The 12,738-nt window shown below is 44.5% G+C and overlaps 1 protein-coding gene across 1 annotated transcript; it reads left to right on the top strand.

The window, feature by feature from the left end:
- Positions 1-967: 967 nt before the first annotated feature.
- Positions 968-10,214, top strand: VPS37B (VPS37B subunit of ESCRT-I; the record flags this gene model as incomplete). Its single annotated transcript, XM_079544105.1, has 4 exons — positions 968-1,072; positions 7,716-7,887; positions 8,511-8,593; positions 9,723-10,214. The coding sequence occupies 4 exons, from the start codon at positions 968-970 to the stop codon at positions 10,212-10,214; spliced, it is 852 nt and encodes a 283-aa protein (XP_079400231.1).
- Between the last annotated feature and the right edge of the window lie 2,524 nt (positions 10,215-12,738).

Here is a 12,738-nt window from a genome sequence, read left to right on the forward strand (position 1 = left end):
CGAGTCGGAAGGGACCTTTAAAGGTCATGTAGTCCCACTGCCCGCAGTGCACAGGGACACCCACAGCTCCATCGGTGCTCACAGCCCCGTCCCCTGACCGTGGCTATCTGCAGGGATGGGGCACCACCACTCCTCTGGGCACCCTGTGCAGTGCCTCATCACCCTTCTTATAAAAACTTCTTCCTTTTACCCAGTCTAAATCTCCCGTCTTTAAGTTTGAAGCCATTTCCCCTTGTCCTTTCACAACAGGCCCTGCTAAAGAGCCGTCCTTCTTCTCTCACAGCCCCATCAGACAGGCAGCCCACTCTCAGCTCTCCCCTCTCCTCCATGCTGTGCAGCCCCAGCTCTCTCAGCCTGTAAAAATACTTCTTTCAAAATACTTCTTTGTTTAAAACACCTCTATGAAACACATCTTTGTTAGATCACTTCTTGACCTTCACGCTTGAAGAAAGTGCTTAAGGTGGACAAAGGGGCAGCACCAAAGCTGGGCAAGATACCATGTTTAGCTATTTTTAACCTAAATGGGTATTCAGCCTCAAACAATAACGCAGTCCCTCTTTTGTGCTTCACTGTGACCACGTCCCAGCCCAGGGAGGAAGCGCGAGTTCAACAGTTACACCGATTTCCCTCCTCACTCACAGCTGCCACACGGGCGCCCACCGACCGCCAGCGCGTCTCTGCGGCACCGCGCGGAGGCACCGCACGACACCGGGCGCAGCAGGCACCGCGAGGGCGTCGAAGATCGAGGCGGACAACGCGCTCGGCGCCGAGGGCCCGGCTGTGCGGACACACCGTCCCGCTTCCCGCTCTTTGGGTGCCGCCCCCCCGCGGCGGCGCGGCCCGGTCTTCTCCTCCCCTCCCGCTGCCGCTCCGCCCCCCCGGCAGGGGGCGCCCAGGGCGGTGCCCGGCGGGGCCGGGGTGGAGGGGCCGAGGCACTTCCGGTCGGCGGGAGCGGGGCCGCGCCGCCATGGCGCTGGACGCGGGGCGGCTGGAGGGGCTGAGCCTGCAGGAGCTCAGCGCGCTGCTGGACGATGAGGAGCGGCTGCAGGGCATGGCCCGCGAGATGGAAGAGGTGAGCGCAGCGCTGCGCGGTCGGACCGCCGGGATGCGATTTGCCCTCGGGGCGCCCCGGGGCTCGGCCGCCTGTTCCCCCCTTCTCCCCTCCGTCCTCCCGGCCATTGTGCGGCGTCCGGGCCGGGGGGGGCTGACAGCGCCCGCCTGCTGCTGAGGAGCCGCCGCCGGAGTGAGGGTGGCACCGGGTTTTTCCCTATTTGTTCTCGGTTGTTTTTTTCCCTTGTTGGGTCTCCCACCCCCCCACTCCCCCTTGCCCTTTCTTTTATTTCCTCCCTTATTTTTTTCCTGTTTATCCCCGCTTCCTCCGTTTAATGCAGCCCTTTTTTTCACGCCTGGGCCAGCAGGAGGGGTTCTGTCAGGGCGTTCTGGCTGTCCCAGCCCTCGGACCGTGAGAAGAGCGGCTCTGTGCGGGGCTGCCCGGCCTGCTGCTGCTCCTCTGCTCTCGGAATGTCTTTGTCAGCGTGTCAGGCTCCGAGCCGTACGTCTGGGGCTGCGCTTGTTCACGTTAAATAACCCGTGTGCTTCGTGCTGCTGCCTTCCTCCTTTATGGGGTTTTCTGTGTGCCAGTGAACGCTGTATTATGGTGTTGATGGAGTCTCTCCCAGCAAACATTCCTAAAAGATTGGCCAGCAGCAAATACGAAACAGCTTATGTGAAGATTTTGAAAGAGATGTTCTCTGCTTCTCTGGCTCTTGTATTAATTCCTTTTGCTTCAATGTAAAGAAGTCCCAGGGAAAAATTCTTGTAGCTGTAACCTATTTTGGTGCTTCCAAGGAAATCGTTCTGGGTGACCTCCAAGCAAACTGCTGAGGAGTCACAGGTGGGGCGGCCCTGCAGAGCTGGGCTGGGGCAGGAAGGTGACCCAGGGTTCTTGCTGTGCTGTCCATCTTCTGCCCTTTGTGTAAATAGATTTGTGCATTGAGGCTGAGTGTAACGGCTTCTCAAAATACAGGCTTATATGAAAACTTAGGAAACTGTTGAAGATACTGATACTGCTGTAAAAGAGTAAAGCAGGGAAAGACCTTAGAGATGCTGGTGGGTTGCTGGGAGATAGGAGAACCTTTCTGTGTAAAGACAAAATATTTAGGGAAAGTCAACAGGTTGTAATGGGCTTTAGCTCAGTGCAGATGTGGCTTTAGCTGGGTGCAGTATCACTGATTTCATGTAACCTCTGTCCATGTATACTGGTAGGTGGCCTCAGCAGTCTGCTTGTTTCTTGTCAATACGTGCTTCAGACTAGATCAGAAGCAGCAACAGACTCATGACCTCAGTACAAAGATTCTCTTTTACTGCAGAATTAGAGCATATTCACAATGTGACCCTCCAGCTTTCCTCTTTAGTTGGCAGCAGGAGGCTTTTAAATTGTAGAGTAAAGTTCTCTGGGCCCGAGGGAATATTTTGTGGTGTTTGGAAAGTGTGGCTAGGTTTGAAGGTATTTGAGCTGTGTGGAAATACAGTGACATTACTGTCTGCTGTAATCCTCTTTTATTGTGCACGGAGGGTTTTAGTAGAGCCTGTCCAACTCAAAAGTGTTTGTACATCTTGGAAGTGGCCATTCTTGAATGCTTCGTCCTCATTCTGTTTTTGCCTTCATTGAAGGTTTTGCTCTCTGGCTTTGTGCTGCTGGGTTCCAGTTTTGCGCTGTGAAGTATGCAGCAGGAAGAGGGAGAGGGAAATCCTGAGCATTAAGGAGGAACTGTGCTGACTTCAGTGCTGCTTGTGTAGAAATCTCATTTTCGGTCTGTGTGTACCTTTGTCATAGGGTTGTTCCAAAGTCCTTAAATTGATAACTTAAATGGGGCACACTAACTAAATCGTGGTTCCTGAGTCACTCCTTTGAGGTCACTTGTATTTTCAGTGGCAAAATTGGCTAAAGCTGATTATTTCATAATGGAAGAAACCTTTGTACTCCTTGTTGCAAGGGAAACCCAGCTCAAAAAACCAATGTTTTGTTCACAAAGAGGAGGATTTGGAAAATCACTTGGCTTTCTCGCTAATAGCTAAAAATAGGCTCTTTCCCAGCCCTAAAGGGAGTGTACAGCACTTGAGCAGCATTTGTATGTGTCATCATGGGGGTGTATGCATATATCTGTCTATCTATATATATAAAATCTGTCTGGCTGTGCACACATATATATTTCACTGGGGTAATATGCCTCTACAGTGACCTGTGCATCATAGCCCCAGGTATGTGAAAACAGGGCATCAAAGAGCTAAGATCCTTTTTCTGTCTGTAAGGTTGTTTTTGAAGCCTCTGGGCTTCCAGCTCCTGAACAAGGAACATCTTGTCTATTGGAAAGAGGAAGGAAGCCAATTGTCTGGTACTCCCAGACTTTTAAAACGGAGGAGTTTTTGTGATAATCCTTTGAGGTTAATCTCTGTTGTACATTGACAAGATTCATCTTCACGAAATAAAAGCACATTGTTCATAAAAGTCAGTCTCAGCAAGTTTGTGATGTGATACTGGTGGTGCTTCGATGAATTTCTGTGGTGAGAATTGGTTTTCTCTTGACCTGTGCTGGAACGTTGCTTTAGGAACAGTGCAGCATTGTGTTACTGCGTGCTCGAGTTCTGCTGCCAAAAGTTGTTTGCTTTTCAAGACCTTAATTATGTGAAATGGAGTCATCAAAAAATGTATTGCCTTCCTCTTGCTCCAGCATTTCGGAGTACACTGGCAAGCACAGGAGGGGTTTTCAATGTTACCCGTTCTCAAAAACTGTTTAAAGGAAAAGTCCAAGTTCAAGCTGTGTGAACGCGTGCCCGGATTCCTCATCCTGCCCCAAAACCACATGGTGTAAGTGGTTGTGTTCTTGTTTGCCAAACGTGAAATTTAGCTGCAGAGTTAGGGTTTAGACGTGGTGACAATGACGGAGTTCTGTGTTCCAGCAAAGCATCTGATGATAACCTGCCTGCGTGTAATGGCACTGATTGCGGCTCTGTGCACCGCCTTCCTCTGAAGCAAACACCCAGGAATTGAAACTCGCCTCTTAATCTTTATTTCCTCGTTTTTAAAACCACTGCGTGCATAATTGGGAGACCTAAATTTAGCAAATCTAATTACTTTGGATTATGTATTAATATTTATTACCAAGCTGGTGCCGTTAGAAGCTGTACTATCATTCAGCATACCAGCGTTTGATGAAAAGCTCTCATACGTTTTCTGTACCAGAAGTCTTTATTCTCCTCCCCTGCACCTGTTAGCTCCTATTTCAGGGGTTAATTTGTCACTCCAAATGTGCACAGTTGCACTTCTGCAGAGTGACGGCAAGCTTTGTCCCTAAAAAATGGAAGAAAGAATGTGGGAATGATAAAGGCTGGAAAAAGACCAGAGAAACCTGAAACGAAAGCGTGGATGTCTGCTATCTATAAAGCAATCGAAATGGAACAGTTGGATAGTTTGTTTGGGTGTGGGTTTTTTTTTGTTGTTGTTTTATTTGTAGCTCCTTAAGATACTTCTTTTTGGAAGTATCAGTAGGTGGCTTGGGCACTTTTTAAGCACCTGAATATTAGAAGGGCTGCACAAAGCTGAATTTGGCTTTGTTAACCTTGCTGTGCGTGCAGTTTGGTCTCAGAGTGCTCCACTCAGTCCATCTGCCCTGTTAGCCCCAATTAGGATTCATGGGGAGGCCTCAAAAGTAAAAAGAAAAAAAAAAAAAAAAGTAGTACCATCATCCTGTCTCGTTATGTATCATAATTCTGACTGGTATTTTTCATCTGTTTGAAGATTAAGATTTCCTGCTTGCTGAAGTGCTCATGACCTCAAAGTCTCGTTAGCAATTCTGCTGGCTGTGTGCTGTTTGCTTGCTGCTTCCGTTGGGCAGGTGAACGTTTGATGCAGTGCAGCAATTTCCTTCTGTATCAATTTTTTTGTCATACAACAGATCTGACAACAGAAGAACTCAGGTTGGATTTATTCCTTGCCTCTCTGGTTGCAGCTGTTGTGCTGGGCTCGTGAAAGCCGTGAAGCGATGCGGAGGGCATACGTTGTGCTCGGCTGGTGATCTTAATGGGCTGATGGTGCTGCACTGCTCCTTTGATGCTCATGTTATTTTGTAACTCTGTGTTTGTTGGTTTTTGAGTCGGTCCACTCTTCGGAAGTTTTTCTTTAGGGCTATTTAGGTTACATATTTGCTTTTCAGATTCCTTGAATTTACTCCTAAGTGTGGCGGAACATTTGCAGGAAAGGTTATTAAACTGAACTCTCATCCATGCCAGATATGATTCTGTTTTTTTTTTAAATTGTGATTGTATTCAAGTTGCTTTGGTTTGTTCTATTTGCTATGAACAGAATTTCGTCCCTCCATAAACTTCAAACTTTTGCCAGAGGTGAAGCATTCACCTCCTGGTTCAACATCCCATACAAATGAATGAGTCTTCCCCTTTGCTTTGGAAATAAGCTGTTCTTTGGTTTGCCTTGTGATTGAAGGCTTGCTTCTTCTCACAGTTTTAAACAAGATTCTATACAAGTTTCTCATCTATTCAACAGAATATTTTAGAAAAGAAATGTGACACAGAGTAACGCTGGAAGTGAGGACACCTGATCATGACGTGTGAATCCTGTTTTTGATCAACTTCTGCAGAAAAGTGTGCCCTTCTTAGCAGCTTGTGGAAAGCTTTGAGTCACTGAGTCCTGTGTAATTTCAAGAAAACTAAGAATATGTCAACTTTTCTTCTGCTTTAAGCTAACCTATATTAGGCTTTCACCTAAACATGCATTAGGCCACAAGGATTAGATGTCAGTAGGTTGAGATAGCAGAGGGAATCGCTCCCTGTTACACCTAGCTGGATCACCTTTGCTTGTTTGCCATCAAGCCGGGTAAATATGTCTTTACAAGTGCTGTCGTAGTACTGATTGTTCTGTATATTTACAAGATACATTCCTGTTATGAGGATATTTATTCATCTTTACGGATCCATCATGCTGTAAAAGTCCTTCAGAAAGTCCTTGTAGAAAGTTGGGTGTTTCCTCCTTCACAGTCTGACCGAGGACGTCAGTCAGGGTGCATGAGAGCTTCTTCTGTTATTCTGCCTTTCTTGTCTTCTTTATAACATATGATTTGAGCAATTTCCTTTCCCTGGGAGTTGTACTTGAAACGTTTATAGGTTTGTGTATCTTTCATTCCACCCTTTTTTCCACTAGCAAAAATGTACCTAACGTCTTCATCCCAAAGAAAGATCAAAGTCCACCCATAAAACTGGTCCTCCCAGGCTGACTGCACAGCCGCTTTGAAATGAGAGCATCAGCCTTACGAGCTGAGAAAATGCAATCACCAGATCAAATCTGAGTTGCTTGAAGGAAGTTGTTTGCTCATTAAGGAGCTGAAAGAGGAGCGGAGTCAGAAAGCATTAATCTTTTAGTGCAGTCATTGGCAGTGCAGAAGGCAGCTCAATAACAAAACCTGTGGTGGAGGGAGGTTGGTTGGTAAGAAGCTGGGTGTCAGTTAAGCCGTCATTAAGCTGTGAAATAGTGTGCTTTTTGGTTCCACTCATAATAGTTAGGAAAATATTGTAAAACAGGGACTTCAGCTTTTGAAAAGCGAGTCTAGCAGAGTTGGATCATGTGGGAACAAACACACGAAAGCAACCAGTTTATATTATTTTGCATTGGATTTGAAAGTGAGAAGAGAGAGTTCTCTTTTTATTCTTGGAAAGTGTTCAAATTACAGACAAGCAGAGGATTGCAAAGTGTTGAGGCTTGATGTGAGAATCCTGAGAAGGCAAAACTGTGTTACAAAGCCAGTTTCTCCCATTTGTATAACTTGGGAACAGAATTCTCTTCTGATTGATGCAGTCTTTAGGACTCAGCATTATACTTTTTGATTTTTTTTTTTAAAGTTGCTTTGCAAGAACTGGGGAAAAGAAAGTGCAACTTTGGTATTTCAGGAGCAGTATCTGGGGCCAAATCTGAGCCAGATGTGAAGTTAGCAGATTAAAGTGGCGTATAAATGTTCCTAAAGGAAGTGCTTTTGAAGATACTGTTGTACACTCGGGAAATATTTTCACCTGCTGCACCTGCCAGTGCGCCCAGAGTGCCAAGAATACCTGAGTTCTGACCCCCTCACTTTCAGGGGCTGTCAATAGCTTGTTCAGGTTTCCTCTTTCTCAAAGCTGTGGCACTCCTGTATCAGCCCGTGAGCATGAAAGGAGGAAGGCACTGTGTTTCCCACTGCTGCCCTGTACAAGGGGCGTATTGGTGTAGGAGGTCACAAAAAGTGCACCAAACGTGTCATTGATTTTGAGGGTGAATTAACAGAATCTGTCTGTTGTGCCATGGGAAAGTTGTCCCACTTGTTGAGTCAGACTGAAATTGGATCCCTTGCTTTTTATTCCCTGGCTTGTTTGTTTGGTTTTTTTTTCCTGTCTGAATCTTTTAATGACTCTAATGTGACACCCAGAGCAGAATTCTCCAAACCTGGCTTCCGCAAAGCTCATAAAGGCTGCCTTGATGAAATCGTGAGCATGTGTAGGTATGAGCAAACTGCAAGAAGTCCAAAAGCATCATTTCAGGTTCGATGCAGTTGTGCTCACTCCAAAAATTGCCTATTTCTGCCGTTCATGTTTCAAAATTCTGCAGTTGTCTACATAACCATTAATGCTGCTTAATGTTTGCACTGTCATTTCATGGACCTTTCTTCTTGCAGGCCCAAAATGTTCAGCACAGCAAGGACATGACACTCGCCAGCAACCGCAGTCTGGCAGAAGGCAATCTTCTGTACCAGCCAAAGTTGGAGTCTTTGAAAGCAACTTTGACTCAAAAATATCAAGAGCTGCAAGTCCTTTTTGAAGCATACCAGATAAAGAAAACAAAATTAGGTAACATTTCCAGTTGATTATGATGATTGGCCGTTCTATCAGTGAATCTAAAAGCTGTTGTGCGCTTTGTTATTTTTGCGTGCTCTCATTTTTAGCTTTATAAGTTAAGGTAAGAAATGAAATGTCATTCTCACAAAGCTCAGAGCTAGATCATTGCTAAGGATCTGTTCCACCCAGAAACACGCTGTGGATTCTTTCTGTTCCTGCTGTGGTTACCTAGCTCTTGTTTTCTAAACGACTGAATTTGTCCACCTAGTTTAAAAGCAAAACATGATTTGAATTCTCTGTGATTAATCATAAAGCAAACATTCTTGTATTTAACGTTCTCATTCCTTACTGAATTATGAAGCATTGTGCATCTGATTCTGCACTTCTGAAGGTGATTTCTTTCATTATTGTGAACATAAAATTAGAATTAAATCACAGCTTTGTAGCACTGTGCTTATATTCTTAAACTACTTAAATGTTGTATTTTCTCACTGTAGATCACCCCATCTAAAACATGAGAGCATACTATTTGTACATACGCACTGCAGACAATTTCTGTGCTGGCTGACACTTTATAGCTTCATTTAGAAGTCACATACAAACAGCTGTAATTTATTCTTTTCATGCCATTGCAGATAGACAATCCAGTAATGCCTCACTGGAGACACTGCTAGCTCTCCTTCAGACCGAGGGGGCTAAGATTGAGGAAGACACAGAGGTAAGGAAAGGACAGTACATTTCAGTTCTTTCTAACCATTTCTAACCTTTTAACCGTTAGTGAAGATTTTGGGTGTGCATAGCTGAAGTATACTGTTGAACATGTAATAGTCTAAAGGGATGTTTTTGAAAATATGATTTGGTCTTTGCTTTGAATGTCATTAACAGTCATTTGATTTCAGTGAGATTTGAGTAATTTTTTGCTCTTGAGCCCATTGAAGTTTAAGAAGATGCTGTTTTTCAGCAATGAAAGCCAAACCCTCTTAGTTCCTTGGCACTGCCTTCAAACTAATAACGAATGAGCGTGGAAATCTTTTTAATGGTGTCTGCCTGGTGTATGTATTGATCCATTACAAATGTCAATTATTAACCTAATGAAAGACTGTGCCTGTGACGGTTTGTAGGATGGGAGGGCTGATTTTGTAGCAGTTCTGGTGGAATATTCCATTGTGATTTCAACGTATCTGTCTAGATGCCAGTGGTCACTGCTTGCTGGGATATGAGTGCTTGATGGGTGGTTTATTTTTAGAGCAGTGGAAGTGGTTAGTTTTGTTTGCAGATCTGCCTGTAGGACGTTCTCTATAACTACATAGCATCAGGGAAAAGATCTTTTTGGTCCTGAGTTGTGATTACAAAAAGATGTTCCCAGGACGAGTTGAATTTCATGATTATATGTGTGGTCACGTCTTTTAATTATTAAAGCATCATTTACCCAAAGGTTTGCTTTGCTGCAAGTAAGCATGAGTCTTAAACCTGCCTTAGCAATAATCTGCCTCCCTGTGCTGAGTTCTCCATGTTTCTGTTGGCATTGCAAACAGTTCTAAACCGTGATTCAGCTTTGCTGGCAATCTGGAAAGCTGTTGCGCTCGGTTCAGTCCTGTCTCTGATGATCAAGGGAATGATCAGAGCTAAATTCAGATGTTCGTACTGCTGGTACTTCTGTATAAATTTCAGTTAAAATGGTATTTAGCTCCCGGTGCATCTGAGTAATAACTGCTTCAAAATCCTGCTCGCAATTCTTAGCATGCTCATCATTGGGGAATCAGAGGCAGAACGTTATTTTTAGGCTGGAGCTCTTTAGATTGCCTTGGAGCGTGCTGATTTCTAAGAGGTTATCCCATATTTGACAGAACATGGCAGAAAAATTTCTTGATGGCGAAATCCCCCTGGATTCCTTCATTGATGAGTACCAGAGCAAGCGAAAGCTGGCTCACCTGCGGCGGGTGAAAATCGAGAAGCTCCAAGAGATGGTGCTCAAGGGACAAAGACTTCCACCGCCGCAGCCTCAGCCGCGGGCAGCCGACGCGACGCCAGCACCTCAAGATTCCTACACTTCGGATGCAAACCCCCCTCCTTCAGCTGCACCCCGACGAATACCTCCCCCTCCTCCTTCCGTCCCAGCAGGACGCTTTCCTACTCCGTTTACTGCGGCCGCGAGTTCAGGACCAGCCGTTTCTTATCCAGGTGCTCCGTATCCTCCTCTCCCACCTCGAGCTGGAGCTCAGGCCGTGAGTCAGTTGCCACAGCCAGGCTGCCCTTCTCAGTTTGTACCACAGTATCCTCCAGCTCTTCCCCAAAGACCGCCTCGCTTTCCACCACATCCTGGTTTTATCCTCCAGTGAATATTTTGGTGCGCCTGACTTACGTGTTGGTGCTTACTGTTCCTTTTTCTCCCCCTGTCAGAGACTTAACGTAGGCAGTGGAAAGCCTCTATTTTTTTGCACAATGGAGTATAAAATTTGAGCTCTGGCACAGAGGTCTGAAATTGTGTCTGGTGGATGTTATTGTTTTCAAATATCAGTGGCAACGAGGATTTTCTAGGAAGATGGTAAGGGCTAGATGTGCAGGAGTGCACAGTGGATTTCCTGATTTTATAAATCTTTCTGAATTCTTTAGCGATGGCAGATCAGCGTCCTGTTCTGTTCTGGTGTGTTCCCATTGCAGCTGGATGTGCGTGTGGCAAACCAGGAGCTATTTGTCTCCCTAAAGAATTCTCTGTCAGTGCCAGTGTTTGTGTGGTAACAGCCATATCTGAATCCTGGGTGAAGAGTTTTAATGGACCTCAATAGCAGCTTTTGCAGTGCACCCAGACTGTGGCAGTTCTGGCCAGGTGCGCAGCGAACTCACTGAGGTGAAGCTGTTGTTGGATAAAGTTCTTTTTAAATATTGAAAGTTACAGGAGTTTTGTTTCTACATTTCAGTTGTTACCTTAGACTTTTCAAAATAAAAGTACATGCTCTTCCCATTCCTGAATAGCTGGTATCCTGAGAGTCCTGGTCTCTTGAAATTTATCTAAATTGTACAGCCGGTTCAGAGTCTAGAGAGACTTTAACAGGCATTTTTATTTCTTTACCTTTTGAGACTTTCTTACGTTTTTGTTTTTTTTCCTCTTCCATACCCTGCATACAGAAGTGATTGTTTTGTTCTTTTAATTTAAACTGGTGCTTAGCTTTTCATATCATGTGATTCCAGGAATTTAGGCAGGGTATTTTCTTAGTTAAGTATTGGATTTTCCTATCATGTAATTGCCCACAATTTCATTGTGCAGTTCTCGGCACGCCTGTCTATTTGGAATTTGCAGTTAATATTTCTCCATGCGAGAAGTCACAACAGAGGAGGTTTTTGAGTTCTGTGGTTGCTATTTGCCTCTTACATAATCTGCTCTTGGCTTTTTGTGCCTCCAGAGGGGGCGGCTTCCTATGGCAGGGCATGTTTCATTCTCAGTATGACTCTGGAAGCCTGAGGTGCAGGTGCGTGCTGGTAATGGAATCCTGCAGCAGGGGAGGCGACTCTCAACACTTGTTGCTCATGCAGAATAGGAGCACAGATTAACTGTCACTTCTGCAAAAAAAACATCCGACTACTTCATGGCAGTTTAAGAAAGGCATCATCCAGAATTTGTCACGTATCTTCTCTATTATTTAAAACACTTCCTTATCGTTGTCCTGGAATACGCTGCGTAGTTTGGAAGACTGCACTACAAACAGCTTCAGTCAAAATACAACATCTGATCTTGTTTTTCTTTATGCAAGGCCCTAGATTGTCCCTTAATCATTTCCTCTGGAGTGTGGTGGTTGCAAGCAAGTACTAATCTGAAATTAATCTCATAACAGGAAGCTGTCTGTTCCGAAAATACGGTTATTTGGCTTGCTTTGCCTTCTGATGACAAAGGGCAGAAGGCTGGTCACTGTGACTGGCATCTAAACCCATTCCCCAGTGTAGATCTGGAAAGTTTCTGTAGATGGGGGAGTTTGTGAAGCAACGTGCATTGGATTTGTTTGCAAAGTGTGTTTTCTCTGTAATCTAGTGATGGTACAAGATGTGTTTTTTACAATAGTGTAATATCTTCTTTTCTTGGTATTATTTTATCATTGAAGCTTTGTGTAAGCATGGTTAATTATGACACGTTTCAAAACAACTTTGCTGTGCTTTTAGTGCTGGTATTTGGATGGCAACTGCTGTGTCTGAACGCTAAACATAAATCTGCTGTAGAAAGGATTTGTGTCCTAGGAAGAAGAAAGGTGGCTGGGAGCTCCTGGGGTGGTGACTGAGTACAGAGATCCGTACATGGAGCCTGCTACACCAACTCCACAACACTCTCCAATCAGTTTTGCTAGCATTTAATAAAAACAGCCAGGTATATTTTACACTTATCCAGTGCCAACTTTTTTTCTGAGAGTTGCAGATCCTCAGAAGTCACGGAGGTGATAGGTAAGTGTACTGTGATTTTGCACTGCATTTTGTGTACCTAACTTTATTGGTGTTAGTAGTTCGAAAGTATTTTTACTACCTGTTAAATTTTCTGTCTTTTGGTAACTTTTGTGATAACGAGACCTTTCAGGGATACTTTATCTAAAAACAAACTTCTTGTGCTGACTAAATACAGACAAAGCTAATGCAGTTTTTCTGTGGAGAGCAAAACAATGCATTGTTGCATATGCATGTGGCTGATGTGCCTTAGGATCACTACCTGTGATTGTAATACTAGGATACTTTATCATTTGAATAGCCATTGCTTAACTGATTTAAGGGCTCTTCAAGAGCACTTTCTTCTACAAAACTCTCACCCTTGTACTTTAGGAAAAAAACTGTATCTGCTATTTGTAAGCTTATAGTTGCCTTCACTGATGGGTTAGTTTGAGATAG

Source organism: Tetrao urogallus, assembly GCF_951394365.1.
Source record: "Tetrao urogallus genome assembly, chromosome: 17".
NCBI lineage: Eukaryota > Metazoa > Chordata > Aves > Galliformes > Phasianidae > Tetrao > Tetrao urogallus.